Source organism: Macaca nemestrina, chromosome 1 (genome assembly GCF_043159975.1).
Source record: "Macaca nemestrina isolate mMacNem1 chromosome 1, mMacNem.hap1, whole genome shotgun sequence".
Taxonomy (NCBI): Eukaryota; Metazoa; Chordata; class Mammalia; order Primates; family Cercopithecidae; genus Macaca; species Macaca nemestrina.
This window is the reverse complement of record NC_092125.1, coordinates 125,775,278-125,802,285: the sequence shown is the minus strand read 5'-3', so window position 1 is coordinate 125,802,285 and position 27,008 is coordinate 125,775,278. Positions and strand designations below refer to the sequence as shown.

General features: G+C 36.3%; 1 protein-coding gene across 6 annotated transcripts in view; it reads right to left on the bottom strand.

The window, feature by feature from the left end:
• The window catches only part of LOC105489209 (vav guanine nucleotide exchange factor 3), a 398,407-nt gene that overhangs the window by 10,485 nt on the left and 360,914 nt on the right, over window positions 1-27,008 (bottom strand). For all 6 annotated transcript variants that reach the window (XM_011753898.2, XM_011753897.2, XM_071069536.1 and 3 more), the window contains 3 exons: window positions 21,123-21,239; window positions 20,472-20,559; window positions 14,300-14,429 (listed from right to left, as the gene is read on the bottom strand). In XM_011753898.2, coding sequence (XP_011752200.1) covers window positions 14,300-14,429; window positions 20,472-20,559; window positions 21,123-21,239 — 335 coding nt within the window. The remainder of the gene's footprint in view (window positions 1-14,299; window positions 14,430-20,471; window positions 20,560-21,122; window positions 21,240-27,008) is intronic.

The window sequence follows — 27,008 nt, the reverse complement described above, 5'->3', positions numbered from 1 at the left end:
ACTCCATATTAGCACAGACAAGGGAGGACACCTTGCTTACAGAGACCATCACACTTAGGTAGGTATCTGGTTATTTTGCATGTGTATGACACCTGGCTCTCAATTGAGCTAACATTCATGGGGCATTATTAGCAAATGCCTCAGTGGCTCATAATTTAGTGACTTAATGTTTCCAATTAGGAACTATTAAGAGCACAGTCAAATATTATTTATCAAGTTTTCCAAGTTAAGCAAAACCTGAAGTACTAACATTACCTAATGTGAACAGAAGTTATCTGTTAAATAAATAAACTGGGAATAGAAGTTATCAGCATAGCCATAATAACTGACTGGCAAATCATTAGTGGTTATTATTCAGTTCTGAGACCTGATTGAGAAGATAAAGCCACAAAACACGAATAATGTCAATTAAAAAGAAAAAGAACACAGTGTTTATGGTAGGATAAAAAAGTACTAGTGACTGGATATTTGATGCCTATACTTTTGTTGCCAAGGCTAAGGACTGCTTTAAAGTATTATGTTCTGCCTTGATCGTGCTATTAATGTTCATGAGCAAATGAAAATTTACTCAGTTTTCAGTAATATTTGAAATTTTTACACATTGGAAACCAACCTCAACTGACACTCTTCCTTCAGGTACTAGTTATCAAATCCTAAGTATTTTTGAACTAACAATTATCCTTTACATGTATCAGAGAACATTACCCTAAGTTATTTGCTAAGTATTATCTGCCATAGACATTCCTCAACACTCAGCTTTTAGTTGTAACAAGCACATGTGTTCTCACTCACTTCGGTAATAAAAAGTTGTTAGTAAGAATATGAGAAGACTGGGCCAATGGTACCGTTAACACAGTGATCATTGCGTTTGCTGCCCAGCAGTGGCCCTAGATGTTTTCCTGAAGAACTGCACTCCTAAGTGGGATGCTTTGATGAGCAGTCTTGGAGGTTCTTTTTGCCAAGATTGTCTACAGATGGCCTAACAGCAGAGAACATGCTGAGAATTTAATGAATGCTTAATTTAAATTTGTGATCCTTACCCTGGTTTTATTTTAGAACTCAGGCATATTGTTTTAGATGCCCTGCAAAATTCATAGACAGAGTATCAACTAACTGCTCCCAATCTCTCCCAAACAAAATGACCTAAAACCCCATTGTTTAGTGCTTATTGTATATTTTATATATTGTCACTGAAAAAAACTAGGAACAATTTAGATTAATTTCATTTAATTGAATGGTAAGTTGACAAATTTCTGTTAACCCAAAATCCAAAGTTGTAACAAGGAAAACTTATGTCTAGGATTATTGTAAAAAATAAACCACTATTTAGTATTCAATGTTACAGAGTATAAACATATAAAGCTATTAACAAGAAAACAAAGTAAGTATAAGGTCTTTCTTATTGCTATGGGAAACTGCCTAGGGATTTCAGATTATTTGTATGCATATGGTTTATCAAGATGTTAATTCTAAATCCATATTTAAAAAATATTTGGCAGACATTTATTATATTGCTAATGTGCCAAAGACTGTGCTAAGATATTACAGGAGATACAATGATAGGTAGAGCCTCTGACATCAAAGGAGCTCAGAAATTAGTGAAGAGATAGACACAGAAATTAGGTAGAGATATGGAAATGATTCATTTTGGATTGAGAATGCTATGATTAGACTTTAGGCTCTACTGGAGCCCTCAACACAAAACAAAACCTTCCAAACTCCAGTTGTTCAGGGCAAAAACCTTAGAGTTATTCTTAGGACTTCTCTTACTATTATACATCACATCTGATGTGTCATAATATCCTTTTGGATCACCCTCAAAATATAAATATAGTCACCTATATGGCTACGCACTGTTCAGGTCACTATCATTACTTACCTTGATTGCTGTATGGGCCTAACTGGTCTTCCTGCGCCTACCTTGTCATCTCTTTTTCATGGTCTTTTTTACAATACAGAGGCTGGAATAATCCTATTAAAACTTTAAAGGCAGACCATGTTTCTCCTTTGCCTAAATCCCTCCAATGGTTTCCTGTTTCTTCAAGGGTAAAAGCTTTAAGGCCTTAAGTGATCTGGCCTCACTTGTCCCTTGAATCTCATCTCCGGCTACTCTTCCTCTTGGTCCTTCTGCTCTGGCCACATTGCCCAGTCAGACATACCCCTTCCTTAGCACTGGCAATTCTCTCTTTCACCTCCTCGAGTCTTGACTCAAATGCAACCTTCACAATGAGGCCTGCTGTCATGTCCTATAAAACAGTCATGGATCCGTACCACTAGTGCCATGTGATGCTGACAGAAACAGAGCTTATTGTCGGAACAACACACAAGCAGAGAAGTAGGTAGAGTGCCTGCAATCTCCCAGACTCCCATTGTCCTACCGCTGAGGTGAGGCACAAATGCTCTGCACACGCTGTGGTTACAGTTTCAGCATCCTGCTCTATGTATTGACTGGATATTTATGCAAGCTAATAATAACAGAAGCTCCCCGGTCACACAAGTGGCCTGTTAGAAAGGGGAGTTTCTAGAGCCAGTGGCTGCTGTCAGCCTGCTCTACCATTGAACTAACTCAGAAGTGATGAACCAGCTTTCTGCTATGATTCCAGAAAGAGGGAAAATGAGACTATAGTTTTATTGACCCAACCAGCCCAGTTAAAAATTGTAAGCCATCCCTCAGCACTCATGAGTACCACTCCTTTAGTAGGGTTTCTTTTTCCCAGAGCACTCAGTAATGCCTAACATAATACACTTAATTATTTTTCTAAATCCATTAGCTACCTTCCCTACTGGCAAGTGGACTCTCCATAAGGGCAGGGAATTTTATCCATGCTATTCACTGCTGTATTTTAACAGTGCCTGCCCTGAAGTAGGCTCTCAATTAAGATTTGTTGAATGAATGCATTAATGAATAATGAATGAATGAATGTGGGGAACTATGGAGGAGGTTAATGGTGAGGATGCAACAACTAAAGAATAAATGAGGAAAGAAGTGCTTAGATTCGATTCAAATGTGTAGAACTGTACCCTTTGAGGAGGAAGGAGAAAGAGAAGGGTGGAAATTAACTGGGGAAGAATGAGTGTTGAATAAAGAAAAATCTGAGCCAACGAGTCAAGCAATATTGAAATTTTTGTGCCCAGTCTGACAAATTGGAGTGCATCTGTCAGAGGATGGTGAGAGATTGACAACCATTTATATGAGGAATTGATTAATTATTTTAGAAAAGAAAAGAAAAGGAAGGAATGACGAGGCAGGAAGGAAGCGTGGGGAAGGGGAAAGAACATACCAGATGAAAGGTTATCATAAGAGGTAGAGTATATAGTATATTTATTTTGAATATACATTATTTTATAGTATATTTGGGGTTACCTTGGTAGGAAGAATATATATTTATTTTGAACTAATCATAGCAAATAGCTATAGCAAATCAAATTTCTAGATCAATATAAGAAAAAAACTTAATTTTGTTCAGAAAATAGCATGTTTTGTGTGGTATGGAACATAAAGTCCCCTGAGTGTTCAAGCAAAGTCTGATGATGACTTCTCAGGAGTGTTATAGAACATACTTGTTCAAAAAAACCTGTGTTACGGCTAATGTGGATGGTAAGTTTGAAGTGCCGAAATACAAGAAGAGTTTCTCTGGCATTCCTAGCTATTGTTCAGATGTTAAGCTGTATTGTATATAACACTTGAGACGTGTGTGTGATAGAGTATTTAGTGCAAGCAGAGGCTCAACAAATGTTGAATGCACGAAGCAATGAATGAAAGCATGACTTAATGAAAGGAAACCCTAGCTGAATATGTAGTCAGTTTATTAATGCTATTAAGAGCAAGAGAGTTGCAGAGTTAAAACCTGCTACCTTATGCAGACTTGGGATTCCGCAGAGAAAGTCAAATATCAGTCAATATCAGGAAAAAAAGAGATATCAGCATTGATCCTCATAACTAGGATCCTGGTTAAATTTTTAGGAAGAAAAAATGGGAATTTCTTCCAATGTAGATGAATTTCTGTTTGTTTTTCAAGCAAGAGACTAGTAAAACCAATTCTTGGATCAGGGCTGCTATATGAAAGCACTATGGTAAATTAGGGAATGTTACATATATTAACTGCATTGAGACCAGTTATGTATGTATGTGTGTATGTATGTAGGTATGTATTTTTGATATTGAGTCTTCCTCTGTCGCCCAGGCTGGAGTGCAGTGGCGCCATCTTGGCTCACTACAACCTCCGCCTCCTGGGTTCAAGCAGTTCTTCTGCCTCAGCCTCCCGAGTAGCTGGGATTACAGATGCTTGCCACCACAACTGGCTAATTTTTGTATTCTTAGTAAAGACGGGGTTTCACCATGTTGGCCAGGCAGGTTTCAAACTCCTAACCTCTAATGATCCGCCTGCTTCGGCCTCTCAAAGTGCTGGGGATTACAGGCATAAGCCACTGAGCCTGGCCGAGATCAGTTTTCAATTTAGAAGATGAGGTTATATGAGACAGTATAAAAGTATTAATGAACAGTATAAAAGATGAGAAATTCTAAGATCATAAGTACTGCTTCTGAGCCTTGAAACATTTAAAAGATAGCATTGAATGAGGTATCTGAATCTGTAGAATTTACACCTATAAGCCATATTCTGAAGGGATCCTGGATACCGGTTGCTAACTTTTAAAGCCATCAGGCTCAGAATAAAAATGCCTTAGAGTAGCTGGTAAAGATCCTGAAGTAAGTAAGTAAAAAAAGAGAAGCCCAGCATCACTTACTAATGAAGATGTACAATTGCAGTTGATCAGTTGCTCAAGAACTGTAAATTCTGTGGGCACCACAGACGTACTGAGAGAGAAGAATATAAAAATGTCAGCAATATGTTATAACTAACTTAGTCCATAGAATAGTGTGTATACTGGAAGAGAGGAGCCAAGCCCCAGGAAACAGAAGTAAAAACCAAAGTATCAGCAAAAAGGAGAAGGACTTTATAAATATACTTAAAAATTGTCAAATGAGGCTAATGTAACACTTCACACTGGGTAACAGTATTGGAAGTGGTAGCAGGAGCAGCAATGGTAATAGCAGGAGCAAAACACATAGCACTTCCCACATGTGAGATGCTATTCTCAGTATTTCACACCTACTAACTCTTTTAAGGCTCCTAACATGAGCATTAAACACTACGAGACAGTGTTGCATGATGAAATAAACTGGGGAAAACTCTAGATAAACTGTCACTTTCCTAGAAGGGAATATATCATACTAGCAGCATTTCTCATATAACTGTTTGACAAAAGAAATATTTTCATGGTACTTGTCACAGGGCTAGAGATTCCTGGAATACTCCACTGGAGATATTGATCTAATATATGTAAAAGGGGTTTGAAAAGTAAGAGTGTCCTGCTAATCATCAAATTATTAAATTTCAGAATTCTTAGGTACTCTTATTCCGTATCAAATATTTAATACAACATTTCAGACAAATGGTCATGCAAGTATTGTTTAGGAGCCTGCATTGGCAGGAAGTGCAGTCTCTCAGAAAGATAACGCATTTCACCATGGAAAAGCGATACAATTCACTGAAAACACTTTTTTTTTTTTTTTTTGTATTAAGGTAGTGTTTTTCTTTTATAAATCCTATTCACTGACTGCCTGACTGCTCTAATAATGTAGAGTCCTCTTATAACTCCAAGTTACAAAAATGACAAAAAGAAAAATTAGAATAAGGATGGAACATTTTAGAGAAAAGTTTAAAATTAATACAACGAAACTGCAGCAGGTCAAATGGTGGCCTTTCAAAAAGGTATTCCCACCCAGAACCTGTGAACCTGTGAATGTGATTTTATTTGAAACAGGGGTCTTTGCAGATGTAATTCAGTTAAGGATCTCAAAATGAGATCAAGTTGTATTTGGGTGGACCCTAAATCCAATGACAAGTGTCCATAAGAGAAAAGAAGGGACAATAATACACAGAGAAGGTGACATGAAGACCAGCAGAGACTGGAGCAGTGCATCTATACTCCAAGCCACGCCAAGGATTGACACTAGAAACTGGGAGAGGAGCCTGGGAGGGATTCTCCCTCAGAGCCTCCGGAAAGAATTAGCCCTGCTAACACTTTGATTTTCAACTCCTGGCCTCCAGAAAGGTGAGAGAGTAAATTTCTGTTGTTTTAAGCCACTCAGTTTATGGTAATTTTATAGCAGTTCCAGGAAACTAATATAATGAGATTAAAACACATATTTAAATTACAGGAATAAAATTAGATCATATCAAACCCAATTGCAAAATGACTGAGGAAAAGATGACAAAAAACTGAGGATACAATAAAATCAGAAAATAAAGGCAGATGAATATGGGAATGCTGAATTAAAAGGGCAAGGGAGAAACTAAGTTAAGTGGATGTTTGGGAACCTGTATGAAGGAGATAATAAATATTGTCTCCATTATATTGTAACTAATAAATAGTAGTTGAGGAATTATTAGGATGTTTAAGGAATTATCAGGAATAAGAATGCTACTTTATGTTCTACTGAGTTAAATAAATATGACACAAATTATCCAAGTTTCTGTTTCTGCCCAAAATACAGACTAAAAATGAAGGATAAGCATGTTGTTGGATGGTGAATAGAATAATGGGGACAGTGGGTGGCAGGAAAGAGACCACACCCAGAGAGGCAGCCTAGGCTCTGTTCTGGCTTCTTTTTTTTTTTTAATTAATTTATTATTATTATACTTTAAGTTGTAGGGTACATGTGCATAACGTGCAGGTTTGTTACATATGTATACTTGTGCCATGTTGGTGTGCTGCACCCATCACCTCGTCATTTACATCAGGTATAAATCCCAATGCAATCCCTCCCCCCTCCCCCCTCCCCATGATAGGCCCCGGTGTGTGATGTTCCCCTTCCCGAGTCCAAGTGATCTCATTGTTCAGTTCCCACCTATGAGTGAGAACATGCGGTGTTTGGTTTTCTGTTCTTGTGATAGATTGCTAAGAATGATGGTTTCCAGCTGCATCCATGTCCCTACAAAGGACACAAACTCATCCTTTTTGATGGCTGCATAGTATTCCATGGTGTATATGTGCCACATTTTCTTAATCCAATCTGTCACTGATGGACATTTGGGTTGATTCCAAGTCTTTGCTATTGTGAATAGTGCCGCAATAAACATACGTGTGCATTTGTCTTTATAGCAGCATAATTTATAATCCTTTGGGTATATACCCAGTAATGGGATGGCTGGGTCATATGGTACATCTAGTTCTAGATCCTTGAGGAATCGCCATACTGTTTTCCATAATGGTTGAACTAGTTTACAATCCCACCAACAGTGTAAAAGTGTTCCTATTTCTCCACATCCTCTCCAGCACCTGTTGTTTCCTGACTTTTTAATGATTGCCATTCTAACTGGTGTGAGATGGTATCTCATTGTGGTTTTGATTTGCATTTCTCTGATGGCCTTCTACTTCTTCCTGCAAGGTCAACCTTATGGCTCCAATGACAAAAGTAGCCTTTGTCAATCTTTGAAGAATTTCTACACTATTTGTCACCACATTGAAAGGAACATGCTGATCTACATTTTGCTTTCAAACTCACCCATATTCCCATGCTTTTCCAGTATCAACTTATCACTCTAATATCTGCTGAGGCCCCTGTGAACCTTAGACTCTGACTTCACTTGTTTAGCCCCTTCTGAGGCTATTTCATGCAAGGCATGTGCAAAAGTACAATTGAGAATGACAAGCAAAGGGTCCTGGCTCCTAGGGCTCCAGAGAACAATGCACCAGAAGAAATTAAGCCTATATACAAATGCCTATAATTCTTACATCACTATATTCTATGTGAACTATGAAATGAAGTACTAATGATTCATAAAATTCTACCTTCAATTCAGACTACTCTCCTCAGTGCCAGCTGCATCCTGAATCATTGAATATCTGCAGGTATCTAAACACTGCAAAACTGAATATATTACCTTTTCTCTTAAATCTGTTCTATCTCTTCTGTTTCCTGGTTTGTCAATGGTTTTATCACTTGCCAGTTGTCCAAAGCAAATACTTATGTACCATAATTGCACTAAATTGATTTCAAATCCTTTATCCAATCAACTCAACCTCTAAGGTATATGCAAACCTGCCACTGTCCTTCTCTACTGTCACTGTGCAACTCATGTCCAAAGCATGCTTATTCCTCTCGTGGACATCTGCAATAGCCTCCTAACTCATCTCCCCTCAGTGCATGCCTCCCTCCAGGCCACTCCTCAGGAGCAGTCAGCAGTCTTTTAAAACAATGTAAATTAGTTCATGCCATTTTCTGTCTGTAAAACTTCAATACTTTCCTACTGCAAATATCAGAATCCACTCACTATACTCCCAACAAACACATTGGTCCTTTTTCAGTTCCTTAAACATACAAAGTTCTCTACTGCTTATGAGCCTTCACACAAGTGACCTCTTCGCTATGCAGGTTCCCTATTGGCCACCACTCTGCACCCTGCCAGCTCTCATAGATTCTTTAAGTTTAGTCTGACTTCACTTCTTCAAAAAGTCCTTCTCTGACCCTACAGGCTAAATGGCCCTGCTCCCATTTCCTTGTACTTATGCTTCAGCTTCATAAGGATGATCAAAATTGTGATTATTGAAGGCATTTGTTTTTGTCTGTTCTTGTTCACCAGATTGTGAATCTTATTCACTATTATAATTCCAGTATCTAGCACAGGGCCTAGCATATGCTAAGTATTGAAAATATTTGCAGGATAGAGGGATGAATGAATGAATGAATGAATGAAGCAGATCCAGTGAGGTCCCAGGTAAGGAACAGATGGCTTCAAATATGATCTGTTCAGTACAGGCTAGTGTTCCACATTAACGGACCAGACCCTTCCATGTCTGAAGCAGGCAAAAGAAGGACACTGTCACTACCTCCCAATTCTTCAGATATAGCCAGCAAACGGGATCATCTCCACAACTGAAAACTTCTATTCTGAAATATTTCAGACTTAAAGTAGCAGGGATAACAAAAGGAATTCCCACATATTTTTCATTCAGACTCCCCAAATGTTAACAATTTATGATGTTTGCTTTATCAACCTATGCATTTTTCCTGAGCCACTTGATAATAAATTGCAGACATAATGCCCCTTATTGCTAAATACTCAGCACACGTTCCCTAAAAACAGAGGTATTCTCTTCTCTTGTATAACCACACTACAATTATCAAAAGCAGAAAATTGCTTTGATGCGCTACTATTTCTTAAGAGAATTTATTCAAAATTTGCCAATTGTACCACATCTTTTATAGAAACATATATACACACGTTTTATAACATATACAAAATATATGTTACTACACACACACACACACACATATACACACACATGTGTGTGTATATATATGTATCTTTTCAACCCCTGTTCTAGGATTCAGTCCAAATCACATGTTATATGTAATTGTCACATCTGTTGGTCTCCTTTAATCTGAAACAGTTCCTCAGACTTTCTTTTATCTTGAATGACATTGAAATTTTTAGAATATAGACCAATTATTTTGCAGAATGTCTTTTAGTTTGGAATTGTCTGACGTTTCCTCATGATTAGATTCCACTTACGCTTTTGGGGGGCAATAATATCACCAAAGTGTTGGTGTGTCCTACTGGGAGCATTATATTAGGAGGTACATGATACTTATTTGTCCCATTATTAGTGATGTTAACTTTGATCACTTGGTTACTACTACTACTATTACTCTTTTGTAATTAATAAGTTCTTACAGAAGACCCTTAGATATTATATAAATACAGTGACAGCTATTTAAAAAAATTACCCAACTCTACTCTGCAGCCCAACTAATTCTCTACAAATAAAAACTAGGCAAAATATTTAAGTTCCGCTTATGGGTCACAAATAGCTAATCATACAACTTTTCCCGATGCATCAATCTGATAACATTACCTTACCTGCTTCTCTCATGCACACAAAGGAAAAAACCTAAGATGCTATTTTTAAAAGAACATTATAAAATCTCTAATCTCATTCCTCATTTATGAGATGAGAAAGCTAAGGCCCAGACAGGCTAAGTGACTCGCCTAAGGTCAGACAGCTACACTGGCAGACCTGAAAATAATTAAGTGTTCATTGTAGAGCAAGAAAGGCAAAAGTCAATTTAATGCCCTACAAATATGCAAGCCCTACAGGTGAACCTAAAGCAATCTAAGGCAGGTTTGAGATGACCATTTTGGAAAATAATGGGATTTTTACAAAGATCCACAGAACAACTTTCACGGAGTCACTGAAGTTTCTAGGGGAAGCCCAATAGCTCCCTGCTATGCCTGAGTTCTCCCTTTGTTCTTTTTCTTTCTCTCTTTTCTTCTCAGTTAGAAATGCTCTTAAGTCATTCCAAAGACAAAGATAAAATCCCATCTCTCTGGGAGACAGGCTGACAGATGGCCTACAATGGGCTCCTAACTTTAAAATGTTATGCTCCTTGCCCAATACTTTGGACACTTGCTTAATTCTAATCAACATCTTTTTAAATGTTATTTTGCATTTGCATAAGATAGTCCTGTCATAATCTTATCACATTGTACATACTTGAAAAAATAATTGGTAAACATTCTAAGGACATTCTAACCTAGAGTAGCCCAAAAGTAAGTGGCCTCTACAGTGCCCTGGGGCTTTCTTTTCCAAGGTGACTAGATTATTTAAAAATAATAAGAATAAAAAACAGCAGGTTTCAGGAGTTGAATTCTATTCTCAACCTCTACTCAGAACACAGAATGGTTCCAAGCTTTACCTTGCCTGCTCTGTATCCTCCAAGGCCTTTTAGAAGTAATGGAGATGCCATTTCTGTCCAACCCAGTATCCCAAGGTAATACTGCTTGGCGAATGTTATTTTTAGATGATAGCAGCATACCTAAAGCTATGAACCAAAAGTAAGCAATATGAAGACATCTTGCACAATCTTTCTATACAAACATGCTACTTCCTGGGATGTATAAAATGCATAAAAACAGAAGCAGTCTTTCTTTAAGGGTGAACTTTTATCAAGTCTTGGTATAAAAATAAGCAAGTTATATTTAAAATATCATAAAGGCAAAGATGTACATTGCTATGAGTCATAATTAGTAAATGTATTCAAGCCTTAGAAATATAGGAAAGTGCTGTGTTAGAATAAGAGTTAGAAGTAGCAGCAGTAGTAGAGGAAGTAGAAGTTGTAGAGTCAGCAGTAACTTTTACTGTTTACCATGTAAGAGCACTATGCTAAGTGCTTTATATAGAACACCTCCTTTAGTTCCCAGAACCATCTTAGTCTTCCTCTAATTTTATACAAAGTTAGTGTAAAGTAAATAAATCATTGGGATGGTATCACAAATTTGATCTAAGATTGTAATCCTCTTTGCAGTAATGAATGACTAATCTTGGAGTGTTAACCACAGTGCAATCATTACTAACCCACTCCCCTTCTTTCCTTTTAAGTCGCTTTATGATGGAGATCTTCCCTGACCACTCTATATAAAAATATGAAACTCCTCCAAGCCAGACTTGCCTGAGTCTCCCCATTAAAATGTAAACTCCATAAAGGTAGGAACTTTGTCTTCTTAATTGCTATATCGCAGAACCAGAACAGTGCCTTGAATGTGTTAGGTGTTTAATATATATCTGTTTAACGAATGAATAATTGATGAACAAAACCAAACTATAAACAAATATAAAATTTTAAATGAATTGTTTCCTTTCCCTTCACAATTACAAAAAAAAAGTTTTAGTGGCTTGACTTAAGTTGTCAGAATCTCTTAAAAAGACTGGGTAGGGAAGTTTGAACTCATGACTTTATTAGTTGAAAAATTTATCTGGGGCTAGCATGGATATTCAAAGACATTCTACTGCCTATGCTTAAAATGCCCTGTAATTCCCTTCTTAGTTATCAAACAAGTTTGAGCATTAAATACTTCATTAAACATGAGACAACATTTTAAGTTAGGCAACTTCATTCATTGCCGGCGACATTCTCTGAGTACTTCCATGTATTAAACACTAAGGAATTGGTTGGGAGTGAACCACAGAGTGAAATATGAGGGTTAGTGACCTTCCTACCTAACATGGGACATCTGTTCTCCCTGTCTACCCACTTCTCCCTCCTAGGTTCTCTAGAACGACTCAAACAGGATTTTTCATCTAACCAAACTCCCTGGCAACTTTCATTATCTCTTGCTGCTGGGAAGGCAAAGAAACAGAGCTTTGAAAATTACATGTTTCGTGCTGGGGGAAATGTCATAGATTCAACAGAGTTTTAAGAAATTTGTAGGAAAATTGTTTTTAGAGAAAACTTCCATTTTTGAATGAGCAAAAATTATGCCTATTTGAGAATCTAAAATAATCAGGTAATCTTGGGCTACAAAATAACAAGATAAAATGTCATAGCTGTTTAAAGTTTTTTTTGTTTTTTTTTTTAAATTTATTTATTGTTATTATACTTTAAGTTGTAGGGTACATGTGCATAACGTGCAGGTTTGTTACATATGTATACTTGTGCCATGTTGGTGTGCTGCACCCATCAACTTGTCATTTACATCAGGTATAACTCCCAATGCAATCCCTCCCCCCTCCCCCCTCCCCATGACAGGCCCCTGTGTGTGATGTTCCCCTTCCTGAGTCCAAGTGATCTCATTGTTCAGTTCCCACCTATGAGTGAGAACATGCGGTGTTTGGTTTTCTGTTCTTGTGATAGATTGCTAAGAATGATGGTTTCCAGCTGCATCCATGTCCCTACAAAGGACACAAACTCATCCTTTTTGATGGCTGCATAGTATTCCATGGTGTATATGTGCCACATTTTCTTAATCCAATCTGTCACTGATGGACATTTGGGTTGATTCCAAGTCTTTGCTATTGTGAATAGTGCTGCAATAAACATACGAGTGCATGCACTGTTTAAAGTTTTAACATAAAGTTCACTCTACTTTCATTGTACGAGCTTAGGCATACACCATTGATCACTGTGAGGAGAACATCTATTAAGTTACTTGAATAAAAAACATGTCAGTTGATGTGACAGATTGTTTGTTTACTTAAATTGAAATGTATAAAACTTCACTGATGTTGTTGAAACCCAGAGCATTACCTGTTCCCCTTTTAGTTTCTGCTTTTAGGGAAAAAAATATTAAGTTATATTAAACTGATGCAAATTCTGTTTTCAAATACCTCTAGATATCCCAGTTTTGCTTAGGCTAAAGATTCTAAGAGTAATGAAATTGTATTAATTTCTTCCCCAAAACACTTATTTAAAAAAATAAAATGATACCAAATTAAGAGAATAAAATCACACCTTCTTGATGACACTTTTCTTTTTCTTTTTTTTTTTTTTTTTTTTTGAGACGGAGTCTCACTCTGTCGCACAGGCTGGAGTGCAGTGGCCGGATCTCAGCTCACTGCAAGTTCCGCCTCCCGGGTTTACGCCATTCTCCTGCCTCAGCCTCCCGAGTAGCTGGGACTACAGGCGCCCGCCACCTCGCCCGGCTAGTTTTTTGTATTTTTTAGTAGAGACGGGGTTTCACCGTGTTAGCCAGGATGGTCTCGAACTCCTGACCTCGTGATCCGCCCGTCTCGGCCTCCCAAAGTGCTGGGATTACAGGCTTGAGCCACCGCGCCTGGCCTGACACTTTTCAATTTTTTTTTTTTTTTGTTACATGCTATCTCCAGGAAGATTATGTAACATTAAACGATGAGAAAAAAGGTTTTCAACTTAGACTCACAGTCCAACCATAACATGCTTTTGTTTGCATGCTAATCTTTTGTGATTAGTTGTGGCACAGGGCTCATTCTGAAAGAAAGTGGCTAATGTATGGTTTTAGAAATACTAGCATCCAAAAAACACATTAGTAATATCAAAATTCTGAAAGTAGTCACTGAAATAGACCATAAGCAGATTTGAGATACTTGGCGAACTGGAGAGCTGTGTACCAGCCCTGCTTAAATACTATTACTCAAACAGAATTATGACCACATACATTACATGTAAGTTAAAAAGAGTTTAGTTAATATAAAAGTCAATGAAAAGTATAAAATGTAAATATTAGCATATCTTTTACATTTCTGATGGATTTTTGAACATAAACATAATTTTTAATTTGCCATAAAGATCTATAATTAGATATGTTCACAAGCCTGTTGGTCCATCTGACTCTACTGAACTCCAGAAAAAAAGTCCTTGCTCATGCATTAGCACATCCATTGGTTACATTTTAAAATCTGGAATGAAGATGTTTAATGTTATTGTGCATCTAATTTTTACATGACAGTAAATTGTATTATCAAGTATAATACTCACAGCTGTTGCCTGCTCTATTAACCCTCTGTCCAGTTGAATGTTCTGGCTCCTTGTATGGAAACTGCAGAGTTGTATCTAAGGTTCTGAACCCTTCCTTGAGAGAATGATGCTTGTAGTACTCCACAAGTTCCTTTGGAAAAAATAAGCAAACATATTTTTGATAAAGATACTTTTGTTCTCAAACACATGAACTCCTCAGCACACAAATACAATATAAGGATGACCAATTTAATGCTAAATTTTCCATATGTATATGGAAGATTAAGTAAATGATAATCTCTCCCTGTTGTCTGGATGTACATGACACCTACCTAATAGCTGTCCTTGTTACTCAAGCCATTAATAATATGAGTTACCCCCTGTTGTTATTCACAGATGGAGAACATCCTGTTAGTCTTCAGTCAGATGTAGAAAATGAAAAGAAACCACACTAAATCTCAGTTTCAGAGTAGTAATTATTGTTCTTATTTATGAAATACTTGCCTTTCTAAACCAAAATAAAAGGAACAGCTGCTTGCTGAATATATAGCAATTTCTAGTTTCCTGCACTTATTTTCTTTCAAAATGGCAGAAAAACAAACTTATACTTTTTCATGGTAAACAAAACTTGATAAAGCACAAATGGTACTTGACATTGTTTTTAGTTTCTGATGAAGTATAGTACCCGTCATAGCTCCGCATATCTGCTACTCACAGAGGTCAATGTAATTCTTTCCAATTTTCTCTCATAAATAATTTGTCTTAAATACATCTAAGCCTAATGTAATAACCACATGCCATCCTTCAAATTATGGTTTCAGAAAATTTCACAGGTTGGTTTCATAGATTCTGCAGAAATCTGAATCTCTCTACTGTAAACTGAAACTGAATAATAATTCACAATAAAAATGTATCTTATCATCAAATGAGTACTGCAGATATAAAAAGTTTTTATAAACATCTGAAATGAAAATAAAAGAAAAATCACTTTTAACTTAATTATTCAATGCTTCTATTGGAGCACCTGTTTAAAAATAAAAAACAGAAAAAAAAAAAACCACTCGATTCTTCTAAAAATCCCACAGCCATCAACTTAATATCTGTGTTCAGTGGTTATGTTCAAAGTTCCCCAAACAAATCAATGAGTCCAGAAATCAGCTGAAACAAGAAAAAGAGAATCATCGATGATTTATTATTTAAAACAAAACTTGAGTGTGTTGCGGAATGCACTGTACCAGGAGCTTCAGGGGTCACAGAGATTATAAAGCTAAGCCTCCTGCCCTTGAGGAGTTCTCATCAAGGGAAGGGAAAGTTCAAAGGCAGGAGAGAGAACTTGGTTTTGTGTATCCAATGAGAAGGATGATGAAAAGTTTTGTAATACAAGTAGCTTGGCTTAAACTGAAGAACTAGTAAAATTACAATAGCCAGGAACCAGGGAAAGATCATTTTAGCTAGAGCAGGCAGGCTGGAAACAGACACAAAGGTGATAAACAAAGATCACCTTTCACAAGCTAAAAGCAGCACAGTTTGGCTAAAGCATTGGATAAGGCAAATGGCGATTTTTCAATCACACCTACAAAATGGGGCTAATAAACCATTTCACAGATGACAACAAAGAATATATAAAGTACCTAATACATGTGAAAAATCGTAACAGCTACCACATTATCCCATGTGCCAGGCCCTTTACATAGTTTCTTATAACCTTCACTCAAGAACATTATGAAATGGGCCTTATTCCCATTGAAGCTCAAATCTCACTTTGCGTGAACTTACGCAAAGTCACATAGCTAGCGTCTTTCTCCCAAGTTTGTGCTCTTAACTACATCATACTATTAGCAAATAGTGCCTAACAAATGTAAATACAAAAACAAGGGCCGGGCATGGTGGTTTGTGCCTGTAATTCCAGCACTTTGAGAGGTTGAGGCAGGTGGATCACCTGAGGTCAGGAGTTCGAGACCAACCTGGCCAACATGGTGAAACCCTGTCTCTACTAAAGATACAAAGAAGTTAGCCAGGTGTGGTGGCAGGTGCCTGTGATCCCAGCTACTTGGGAGGCTGAGGCAGGAGAATCACTTGAACCCGGGAGGTGAAGGTTGCAGTGAGCTGAGACCTTGCCACTGTACTCCAGCCTGGGCAACAAGAATGAAACTGTCTCAAAACAAAACAAAACAAAACACCAAAAAACACATAAAAAAAACAGGGAGGCAAAAGTGAAGTAGTTTTTGCTATGTGTTCATGATGTACCAGGTACTTTATTTTCTTAAGACTTAAGATGTTAGGGTCTTGCAAATATTATATCTATAACTTGAAAAATACGTATTTCTTCCTTTCTTCCTTGGGCCTAGATAATGTGGGTCCTTGTTGAAGCAAGAAATTCGTAATCAGACTGACCTTTAAAAAAAAAAGAGAAAAAGAAACAAAAGACCCTGTAGAAATTTGTATCTCCAAAATGGTTTCAATGATCAGAATATGCATTTGTATTTTGGTGAATTTTAACATGTTTTGCACAGACAAGGCATAGAATTAAATTCTACTTAGTGACCAATATTTCTATTTTTTTTTTAAACATGAAGCAAAATTTTGTGAGGTCTCTGGAAGAAATACACACACACACACACACACCCCCACACACACACACAATGCCACTGATACAAATGATACCGAAGAGTTTTCTCCTAGTCTTATTACTTAAATTGAGTAAAATGTGTTATTTTCTTTAGCAAATGTGAAAACAAACTTGAAAGGAATTATAAGCTATAGCTTTGAACTTCGACATAATTTTGTTATAGGTAATATGAATTTTATGATTTTTGCTATGAATTACAATTTATGTGAATTTGGCTAGAAACCATAGAATTATTATACTGAGAAAGGATTTGGTCATTATTTAACACTCGCCCACTCCCAAATTTTATGGAAGAAAAAATGAGTTTTCCAAGGCCTAGGGTCATGCGGCTTAGTAAAATGCAAAACACTCTTTATCACTTCACTAAGCATGGAAGATATTTTAGTTCCATTTTTACAGTCTTATGAGGGTAAATCTTCCTACATGTTTCTAACTGGGTAGAATTAAATAGTGTCACTATGGATCTTTTCCAATTTGCCTTTATGCTTTCTGTATTTTAGTCTAATCCACCCCTGCTTTAACAGTCATTGACCTTCAGGTACAACAAGTAAATAAGAAGACTCTAAACAAAAGAAATCGCTAAGCTTTCCTTATCTCACACTGACACAGCAGTGTCAACAATTCAAGTCTCTTAAAAATAATGAGTGAGAGCCAGTCATTCCAATTACCAAGGAAACAGGCAATGGAGATGGTTTATAAACAGCATTTGGACATGGACTGTCTGGCATACATGAAAATTAGAACAAAATTAATGCCTTGTAATCTGGATACAGAAATTCATTTAGGATTTGCATTTAATGACTAAGAAAAACAAAGATTCTGATTAACTAAGCTATTGAAACTCAAGGGAAAAAGGTTAGGTCATAACCACCTAAGGTCAACCTTCTCATTGAGAAACCAGTTAATGTAAAAGCAGCTCTGGAGTTTGCTTATGTTTTACACGCTTTCCAGATTTAAATGTAATTCCAGGCCCTGTTGTGTTTCACAGATAGAAGAGTATACTAAAAACAATAATAAGAGGATACTGAACTATTCTTAAGAAACAACTCCACAGATCACTCCTTACTTATAATAGAGAAGTGTGTTTGACTCCAACATGGTAAAGGGTAACTCTTTGAAGTTAGTATGATCTTGATTTTGAGAAGTCTTCACACCAATTAATCATCTTCTACCTCATTCCAGAAGTTCAGGTTGCTAAAACATGAGCCATCCCTTCTGACCAAGTATTCATGTGGCATTTCCCAGCCTAGGTTCCAAGGAGTGGTCTATGGTGAAGTTCTTGGTGTAGACATACTTACCGATTCTTAAAGCTTCTTTTTAGAACGGTTGAGTCCTTTTGAGTTCTCCAGAAAGTCATTTCACATAGTAAGGACTCAATATAAATTTGCTCAACAAATGAACAGAAACAAAAAGGAGGGGTAACTTCAGATTAGTTCAGCTGCCTCTTCAGTAATTTTTACAGTTCTTTGCTAAACCTGACAAAAGTGCTTTTCTGATACTGAGATTTTTTCCATCTCCTTGTTTTTCTTTCCACAATTACATCCTTTGCTAATGTTTATTAGTTTCATTTTGCTTTGCTAACATTCTTAGTCCCTTCCCTTTAACATGCTGTTATTAGTGCTTCCTTACAAAAGATGCCCAGATATGGAGAAAAAACCACATATGCACATGTCTCTAATAGTGACATTGCTGAGATTTTATACATAACATATACGAAAAGCTTACTTTAGTCCCGTGAGAAGTACTTTTAGTTCTTTTTCCAGAGAATATTATTGTAGAAACTTTTAAGGCTCTCTGACACAATTTTTTTTTTTAATGCTAGGTCTCTATTGCTTTCACTATAATCACAGCTTTACATGCAGATAGGAACTCATGCATCTATGTCTACTAATCCAGGTCACTGGTATTACTGGCTTTTCACATCTAACCTTGGCTTCTGAAGAACTTCCTTGAGTTGAACCCAGGTGACACAAAGCTAAATTGATTGGCCCTTTTCAGTGCCTATTCCTTTCATCTTCTTTGCTTGTCTCTTCTGATGGGAGTTACTTTTGCTACTTTCAAAGTCTGCAAGGCTGGCAGTTATCTTTGGCCCTGCAGCAGTTTTTTAAGTCCCATAGTAACTATAGCACTGTGGAGCAGCCTCATTAGCATCCAAGGAAGTTCTGCAGGTGAAAGCTCAAGCTGGTGTGTCTTGCAGAGATGTGGAGAGCCCCTGTGCATGCTTTTATCATGTCTCAGCTGTGTCTGTCATTCATTATTTGTGCATCCACTTGCCACCTCCCTCCAAGTTTTCGTTTTATGAGGAACCTCCTCTGGTCCAATTCTCTCTGTGCTCAGCCTGCTTGTTTCAACAGAATGTAAGTTACTTCCAGCAGGAAGGATGCCTGGATCTTGGTTACAAATTTGACAGAGTTTACATTTTCCAGGACACGACCTTGCTGCCCATCCTTAGCTTTTGAACTGGGAATGATCTTTACATCCATAGAGATTTTATTTTTCTTTCAACTCAGGATGCTTCAATTTCTTTAAAACACTGACACCTGCCTTGAAGGAGCTCTAAATTTTTGGATAAGGTATTCAAGCTGGCCTACTTTGTAAGGCTCCATTACACTCAGTTTAACTTTAAAGTTAACATCTGCAAAGTGCTTTGAGATGTATTCTGGAAGGATGCAGTATGTATCATTTGATTGATGGTTCAGTCAATGAGTGGTCCTTCCCAATGTTACTCAAGGTACTTAGCAGTACAAATGCATCTTATGTCCTATATCCAAACTCTTCATTATCTCAAGAAACTACCAAACTTGAGAAACATACTTGAGACCACTTAAGGAAATGTGAACTTAGAGAGTTTACTGTTAGCAATGCGTACATGATGACATATACACATTGTTTAAATGACATACACAAAATATTCTTATATGCTAACAAAAGTATGAATCAGTTGTATTTTTTTAAAACTGTGGGAATAATCCTTATTCATTTGATGTGATTTGACAATATACTATTTCCATTTAAATATACAATTCCTATGAAATATCAACTGTTAAGTGGCAAAAATGTTACCTTGTTAATGCATAATTATCCAAGGTAATGAATGAGAACCATGGTAGAGATCACTTAAAATAGCAGAAAATACAATAATCTTTTCAATTTGACTTTATATTGCATTTTATAAAAAATGGACCTAAATGTTAGACATATTTTACTAAATACAACTTTTTGTGTTATAATTTAAAATACTGTCCTCTGCCTGAATCAGGACACAGAGGCAAAGGAAGAAAAAAGAGGAAAGAAAGTTATATTAAAAATCTGCTGTGTCATTTAAATACAAACCAAAACTGTATCTAAAACCTGCAAACAATTTACAATGAAGAATATGATTTGAGCAATATAAAACTTAGAGATTTTTAAATTAGAATTTTCAGGATTTTGTTGCAAAATTAGAATACGATTCTCTTTAACTTTTCAGTGAGCAAAATTTCCAAGAAACTATAGAATTAAAATGACCTTTCTAACAAAAGAAAAATAAGGATCCCAGATTGAAAAGAAATAATCAATGCTTACCATTAAACTTTTAAATTTTCTATTTTCTGCAATGTGAAAAAAGCCATCTCTTGTTAAAATCTTGATGTGCTTTGCTTCATTATTGTACCTGTGGGCAATGAATAACTTATGAATATAAATGTGTTTTTAATCAGTAGAAATCAATAATTACCAGAGGGCATGCCCCAATAACATTATAGGAATTAATTCTGCAGACAAAATATATACCTATGCCAATACACTGGTGACAGCTAATTAACAAAATATATTTACTGGATTGGTTGAGGATACAACCAATATTTGAAGTGAGAAGGGAGGTTGGATTTGACTATTCATTATGTGCAATTTACTTAGTAAGTTCAGTTTGAGAATGTAGAAAAATAAGACAAAAATCTAGAAATTTATACTGTTAGTATTTACTAGAAATATACACACATTAAACCACGAAAACACAATATTATGAAAGAAATCTAATATGCCAATTAGCAGCCTATAACACTTTTTACTGTTTTTCAAAGATATTTTCCAGTATTAATGAACTGTCTGGATAGATGCATTATTTCTTCTGCAATTAGAACTTTGGTTTTCAACTTCAGTGTTATACATGTCAGATGGTCTACGCAATTATGAAAACAGGAAATCTATTTCTGTAAAAGTACTTGTCCTACTTACTTAATGCTAATTGCATATTCTCCTGACTCTTTGGTCCTGTGCCTCACAAGGTAAGTACTATTTACCCTATTAATAAGTTCAGTCTCTGCTTGCAATCTTTCCATTGCTCCAGCATACCTGTAAAAAACAATGACACAGAAAATTTGGATAATACACCTGGAAGAGAACAGAGGCTAAAAGTAAGTATCTCTCAATATTTAATTTAGTGGCAGAGCTGAGCTGTTGGTAATTCTGTACTAATTACATTGTTTAAGAAAAATAAATCAGTAAAAGGTCCTTTAATATGTCCAAACACAAATGCTCTACAAAGCTAACAACAGCAAAATGAACAGTGCCTAATACCTCCTAAGCACCTAGTAAACAAATGGGACAAAGAGGAGTCAGTGGGTATTGGGTAAAAAGACAGTTGTGGGAGCTTAAGGATAGGAAGGAAAAAGACTTGTAGGGAGAGACTGCCCTGTATAAGATACACAGACACACTTATTTTAGCTTTTCTATATATACTATGAAATGAAATCTCCTTTAAGTGTCTTTTTAAAAAAAATTCTAGTAATGTTATTTTAAATAATTATTTTTCTGATATGAGATTAATTCATATATTCCACAATTTTGATAACAAATTTTCTTAAGCAATTAGTTATAATGAGTAAAATTTAGTTTCAAAAGGTAGATATTTTTCAAAACCAGAATTCAATCTCCCTAGATTTTGCTGGCCTTAAGCATATAGAAGCTTCATAATAACTATAAAAACAAAAGGCCCAAATTCAATCTTAAAATAATCTTTAATGACCCCTCAAGTCATATATAGGTGTAAAATCTCCTGGCAAGATACATCAGAGATTTTAGTCAATAGAATGTAAAAGAAAAATTCTGTTTAGATTGGTTCTCTTTCAAAGCTAGTCAATAATTAATATACCTGAAAATCCTCTGGTTCACATATAGACTCATGTAACTCAGTATAAACATTCACCTCCAATGCAAACTTAATATTCATTTAAAATGCACATGGCAGGCATTCAATAAAAGTTTGTTGATGGAGAACATGTTAGGTTTCCATCTAGTATAAAAGAGGAATTAAGGGCATTTTATGCAGATGGTACCTTGTGTTAAAAGAAAAGTTATAACAACACATGAACTACTAGGACCTAGTAATAATCTGACTCATTCATGCCTACCTGTCTTCAACCTTATCTCTTATATCTGCCTTCATCACTAGTGTCCAGCCTTCTTTCAGATCCAGGAGTTTCTCGAGCTCCTTTTGAGCTTAGAGTCTTCTCACAGACTGTACTCTTGTCTGGAAATACTCATGCTCTATCAACACAATATTCCTTCTCATTGTTAAAGTTTAGAGGGGTCTTCTCTGACCATACCATCTAAAGAATGTTGTCCTGCATCTTGTACTACCTGCTCCATATTCTCATTACAATATCCCTATTTTCATGACACTTATCACAACTAGTATTTAGTGTATGCATTTTTATCAAAGCTATGCATTAACGTAGTTTTAAAAGTCCATTCACATTATAATAACACAAAAAGCAGCAGTATTCCAACAGACAAGCATTCTACTCCAAGTCCCATTTCAAACATTGTACCTATTTTTTATTTCTACTTGTGTATTTCTAAACAATTATATGACAATTTCTTATCAATTTTCGACATAAGGAAGAAAAATCATCTTCTTCCTACCACCTGTGCTTACTCCTTTATAGTGCTGTTCCTCACTCTTGTCTTTCTGTAACCTCTACAAAGCCAAGCTGTCAACTGGCCCAGTTTTGGCATGGTGTTCATTCAAAGAATATCTGCTCTCCAAAATAAAATTGCTTATGTTTTTGTTTGTTCAAGTTCTTTGTCTCTATCACAGATTCCTTCCAAATATACCTCCCAATAATACATTTTTCAACACCATTGCTATGGTTTGAATGTCCCCTTAAAACCCACGTTGAAATTTACATTGTAGTCAAAACGCAGTCGAAACTTTGTTTCATGCACAAAATTTAAAATATTATATAAAATTACCTTCAGGCTTTGTGTATAAGATATATATAAAACATAAATAAATTTTGTGTTTACACTTGGGTCCCATCCTGAATATATCTCATGATGTTTATGCAAATATTCCCAAATCTGAAAAAATCTGAAATTCAAAACACTTCTGGTCCCAAGCATTTTGAATAGGGGATACTCAACCTACAGCTGCATTAACTGAATTAAGACAATCACATAATCTACCTGTTAATTTTCTCTGGAGCCTTTTCTTCTGAGCCCTCCACACTCTTCTAATTGATACTGCTTGATCTACTAAGCCTGTTGAATTACTGTAGTCCTGGGACTTCTCTTTGCTCCCCTTTCCTGGTTTCTATATCTCCCCCTTCCTTGATTAGCTCACCCTTCAGCTTTTTCTAAACATACACAGTGTGTAATACTCTAAAGTCCTGCATCTATGAAAATATTTTATTTTACCTAGTAACGCATAGCTTGGCTATGAATATTATTGAAATATTCATAGTTTGGCTATTGGGTAAATAATTCTAGGTGAGAAATTATTTTGGCTCTCAAATATTACTACATTGATTCATTGTCTTCTAATTTCCATTCAATGCCATTTCTAATTCTTTGTATGTGACCTGATTTTTTTCTCCTAGAAACCTTCAAATTCTTTCTGTATTCTCTATACTGCAAAATTTCATGAAAATGTGTGTGTGTGTGTGTTTTTATATATATATATATATATTGTCCTGGCCTTTTAGAAGTATCTTCAATTTGGAGTCACATGTCCTTTGGTTCTGAGAAATGTCTGTATCATTTCTTTGATAATTGCTGTCCTTGGTTTTCTCTTTCTGGAATTTCTACTACTTGAATGCTGTATCCCCTGGGTCAATAGCCTAGTTTCCACATCGCTTCTCCTGTATTATCTATCTCCGACTTTTTGGAAGATTTGCTTAACTTTATTTTCCAAGTCTTCTACAATATTCAACCTAAAAGAGCTCCTTTTTGATTTGTTTTCTAAAACATTGAGCTTACATCCAATGAACTTAAGTTTTCTCTTAATTTTGAAGATGTAAATAAAAGGGTTTTTTTAAGTTGTCTGCTCACTCTAATATCTATTTTCAAGTTTCTCTCTTTTTTTTTTTTTTTCAGTTCAAGGGTTTCCTCAAATGTATGGTTGCTTTTTGTTGTTTGTTCCTACTTAAGAGGGATGCATACACCACTGACTGGAAGCTCTGTGTGTGTGAGCACCAAAGTAGGTCCACTGGGTAGGAGTCTGATCTTTTTTTTTTTTTTTTTTTTTTGAGATGAAATCTCACACTGTCACCTGGGCTGGTATGCAGTGGCGTGATCTCAGCTGCCTGCAACCACCATCTCTGGGGTTCAAGTGATTCTCCTGCCTCAGCCTCCTGAGTAGCTAGGATTACAGGCACCCACCACCACGTCTGACTAATTTTTTGTATTTTTAGTAGAGACGGGGCTTCAATATGTTGGCCAGGCTGGTCTAGAACTCCTGACCTCGTGATCCACCTGCCTTGGCCTCCCAGAGTGCAGGGATTACAGGTATGAGCCACTACGCCCAGTTGAATCTGATCATTTGACAAGAACCTGAAGATCGAGCTGGGAAACACCCAAAGGTCTGGATTTTAGATTTTTAACTCTATTTCGTTTCTTTGGCCAAAAATCTTCCAAATTCCTGTCTGAATACCAAGACACAGTAGTATGTGTATATGGGACCCAGCTGTCATAGTGCTAAAACTGAGCTACACAAGAGAACTGGAGAGCATCATCACTCAGTATACACAGCCCTCTGTTTTCACTATGGCATCTCCCCAGTCTCTGCTAGGCTTGATCTTTCCAAATCTAGGCCCTATAGGGTTCACCTTTTCCACATAATACAGCTTCTAACTCCAGTGTCTCCTACCGCTGCAGGAAAGGGCAATTTGTTCAGACGACTATGGGAAAAGGCAGGGACCCTGACATCTATCTCTTGTTCTGTGTACAGATTCTAGGACAGTTCCCCAGTTTGCAGTCCCAAATCTCATTTCTGTCTTTTAATACCCCAAAACATAGATTATTGAAGATAATCATCTTAATTTTCTATTTTATTTCATTATGTATGCAAGAGACTAAATTTGCCTTGTGCAAACAACTTACTTTTAAATGTAGAAATAATGAGTAGATAATATAGTTGGTGATACTTAACTTCTCAGTGACTTGAGAACTACCATGCCATCATGCAAAGTAATTTTCTCTAAATAGTTTAGTATTTCTAAAATTGAAGGTTCTATTTTCTGGGGTAGTTGATCATTTTGTTCCCTAGCAGAAGACATTTCACATCAAAATGCCTGCTTAGTTTAAATAGATTGTCCAGGTTGCTCAAGAAAAAAAGAAAGGTAATTTTAAAATTCTACTACATCCTTATTTCTTGCTATTTTCAAGGCTCTCCCTTTGCCTGAACATCTTGCTTTTATAAGAATAATATTATTCTAACTGGTCATATTTTCAGTAGGATTTTACTTATTGGCAAGGGTACATTTTAAAACTAAGGGTACAAAGCCTACCCTCGGGTGCCCTGAATGGTTCTCAGGTACCTAATAAGTTTATTTCATAAAATCCATGCAGTTTGAGGTATTAGTATTTCATCTCTCAAATCATTACCTTTGTAACTATAATGCCAGTTACATGAAAAATGGTATAAGAGAAGAAACCTAATCATCACACTTTCAAGATTTTTAACAGTTCCTGATGTTTTTCAGTTTGATTGTCAATGCTATCAGCTCTAGTCTCCAAATTTAATTTCTTTCAGGACTATAGTTTAAAATTCCACAGACACTAATGACTTCAAATTGTCTTCAATCAGGTAAAAATGAAGCACATTCCCAGTTCTATCACAAACCTGCTGCAATTTCTTCAGCAAGCTCAGTGCTGAGGCCCAGGGAGGGATATCAGGAAGGGCAGACAGTAACTACAGAAGACAGAGTGACTGCCAGAGGAGGGGAGGTGTAGGAGGGCCCGAGGAGAATCCCATACGTTGCACAATGGATTCCTACACTTTGAAAAGTAACTCAGCATTTTCCATGCTTTTGTTATAGAACAGAAAATAATCAGAATATGTAAAAAATATCAGATAACTCACATGGTAACATGCAAACCCAACTAGTACTATACATTCCCAGGATATTATATTTATATATGTATTCTGATCTCTCGTTTCTATGCATGTATTTTAATATCAAGAAAATAAAAATAGATTCAGTCTTTTTAAGAGGAGTCAAATGCAAAATTCAGGAAAACAAATAGAAATGAGTAATGTGCTCACATTCTGTATTTTGGGGGCAGTATAGCAATGTACAGATGGCATAACTTGGAATTCCGGCTTTACCACTCACTAGCTGCACGCTCTGTTTCTTTGTTTCTCCACCCATAAAAATAACAACAGTCACCACCATTTTTCTTATATAAATGTTGAAGAAATAAAACAAAACATGTATGGTACAAAGCATATAACAAATAGTATGTATTAGTTATTATGATAACCATAACTATACTAAATCCTAAATATATTTTTTAATAGTTGGAGTTATCTAGAAAATAATAATTACTATCCACTACACTTCCTAGGTTTTGTTAATGATACTGCCAGCTGCCAAGTGGTATGGGTGCCCCTATCTTTATGATATATTTTGTTGCTGCCATGTTATATGTTGTAAATTTTATTTTTAGAAGCTATTAGTGTCGGCCACAAGCAGTGGCTCACACCTGTAATCCAGCACTTTGGAGGATCACTTGGGCTCAGGAATTCAAGGCTGCAGTGAGTTATGATGGCATCACTGCATTCCATCCTAGGCGACAGAGAAAGACCCCATCTTTAAAACTATAACAATTTAAAAAAAA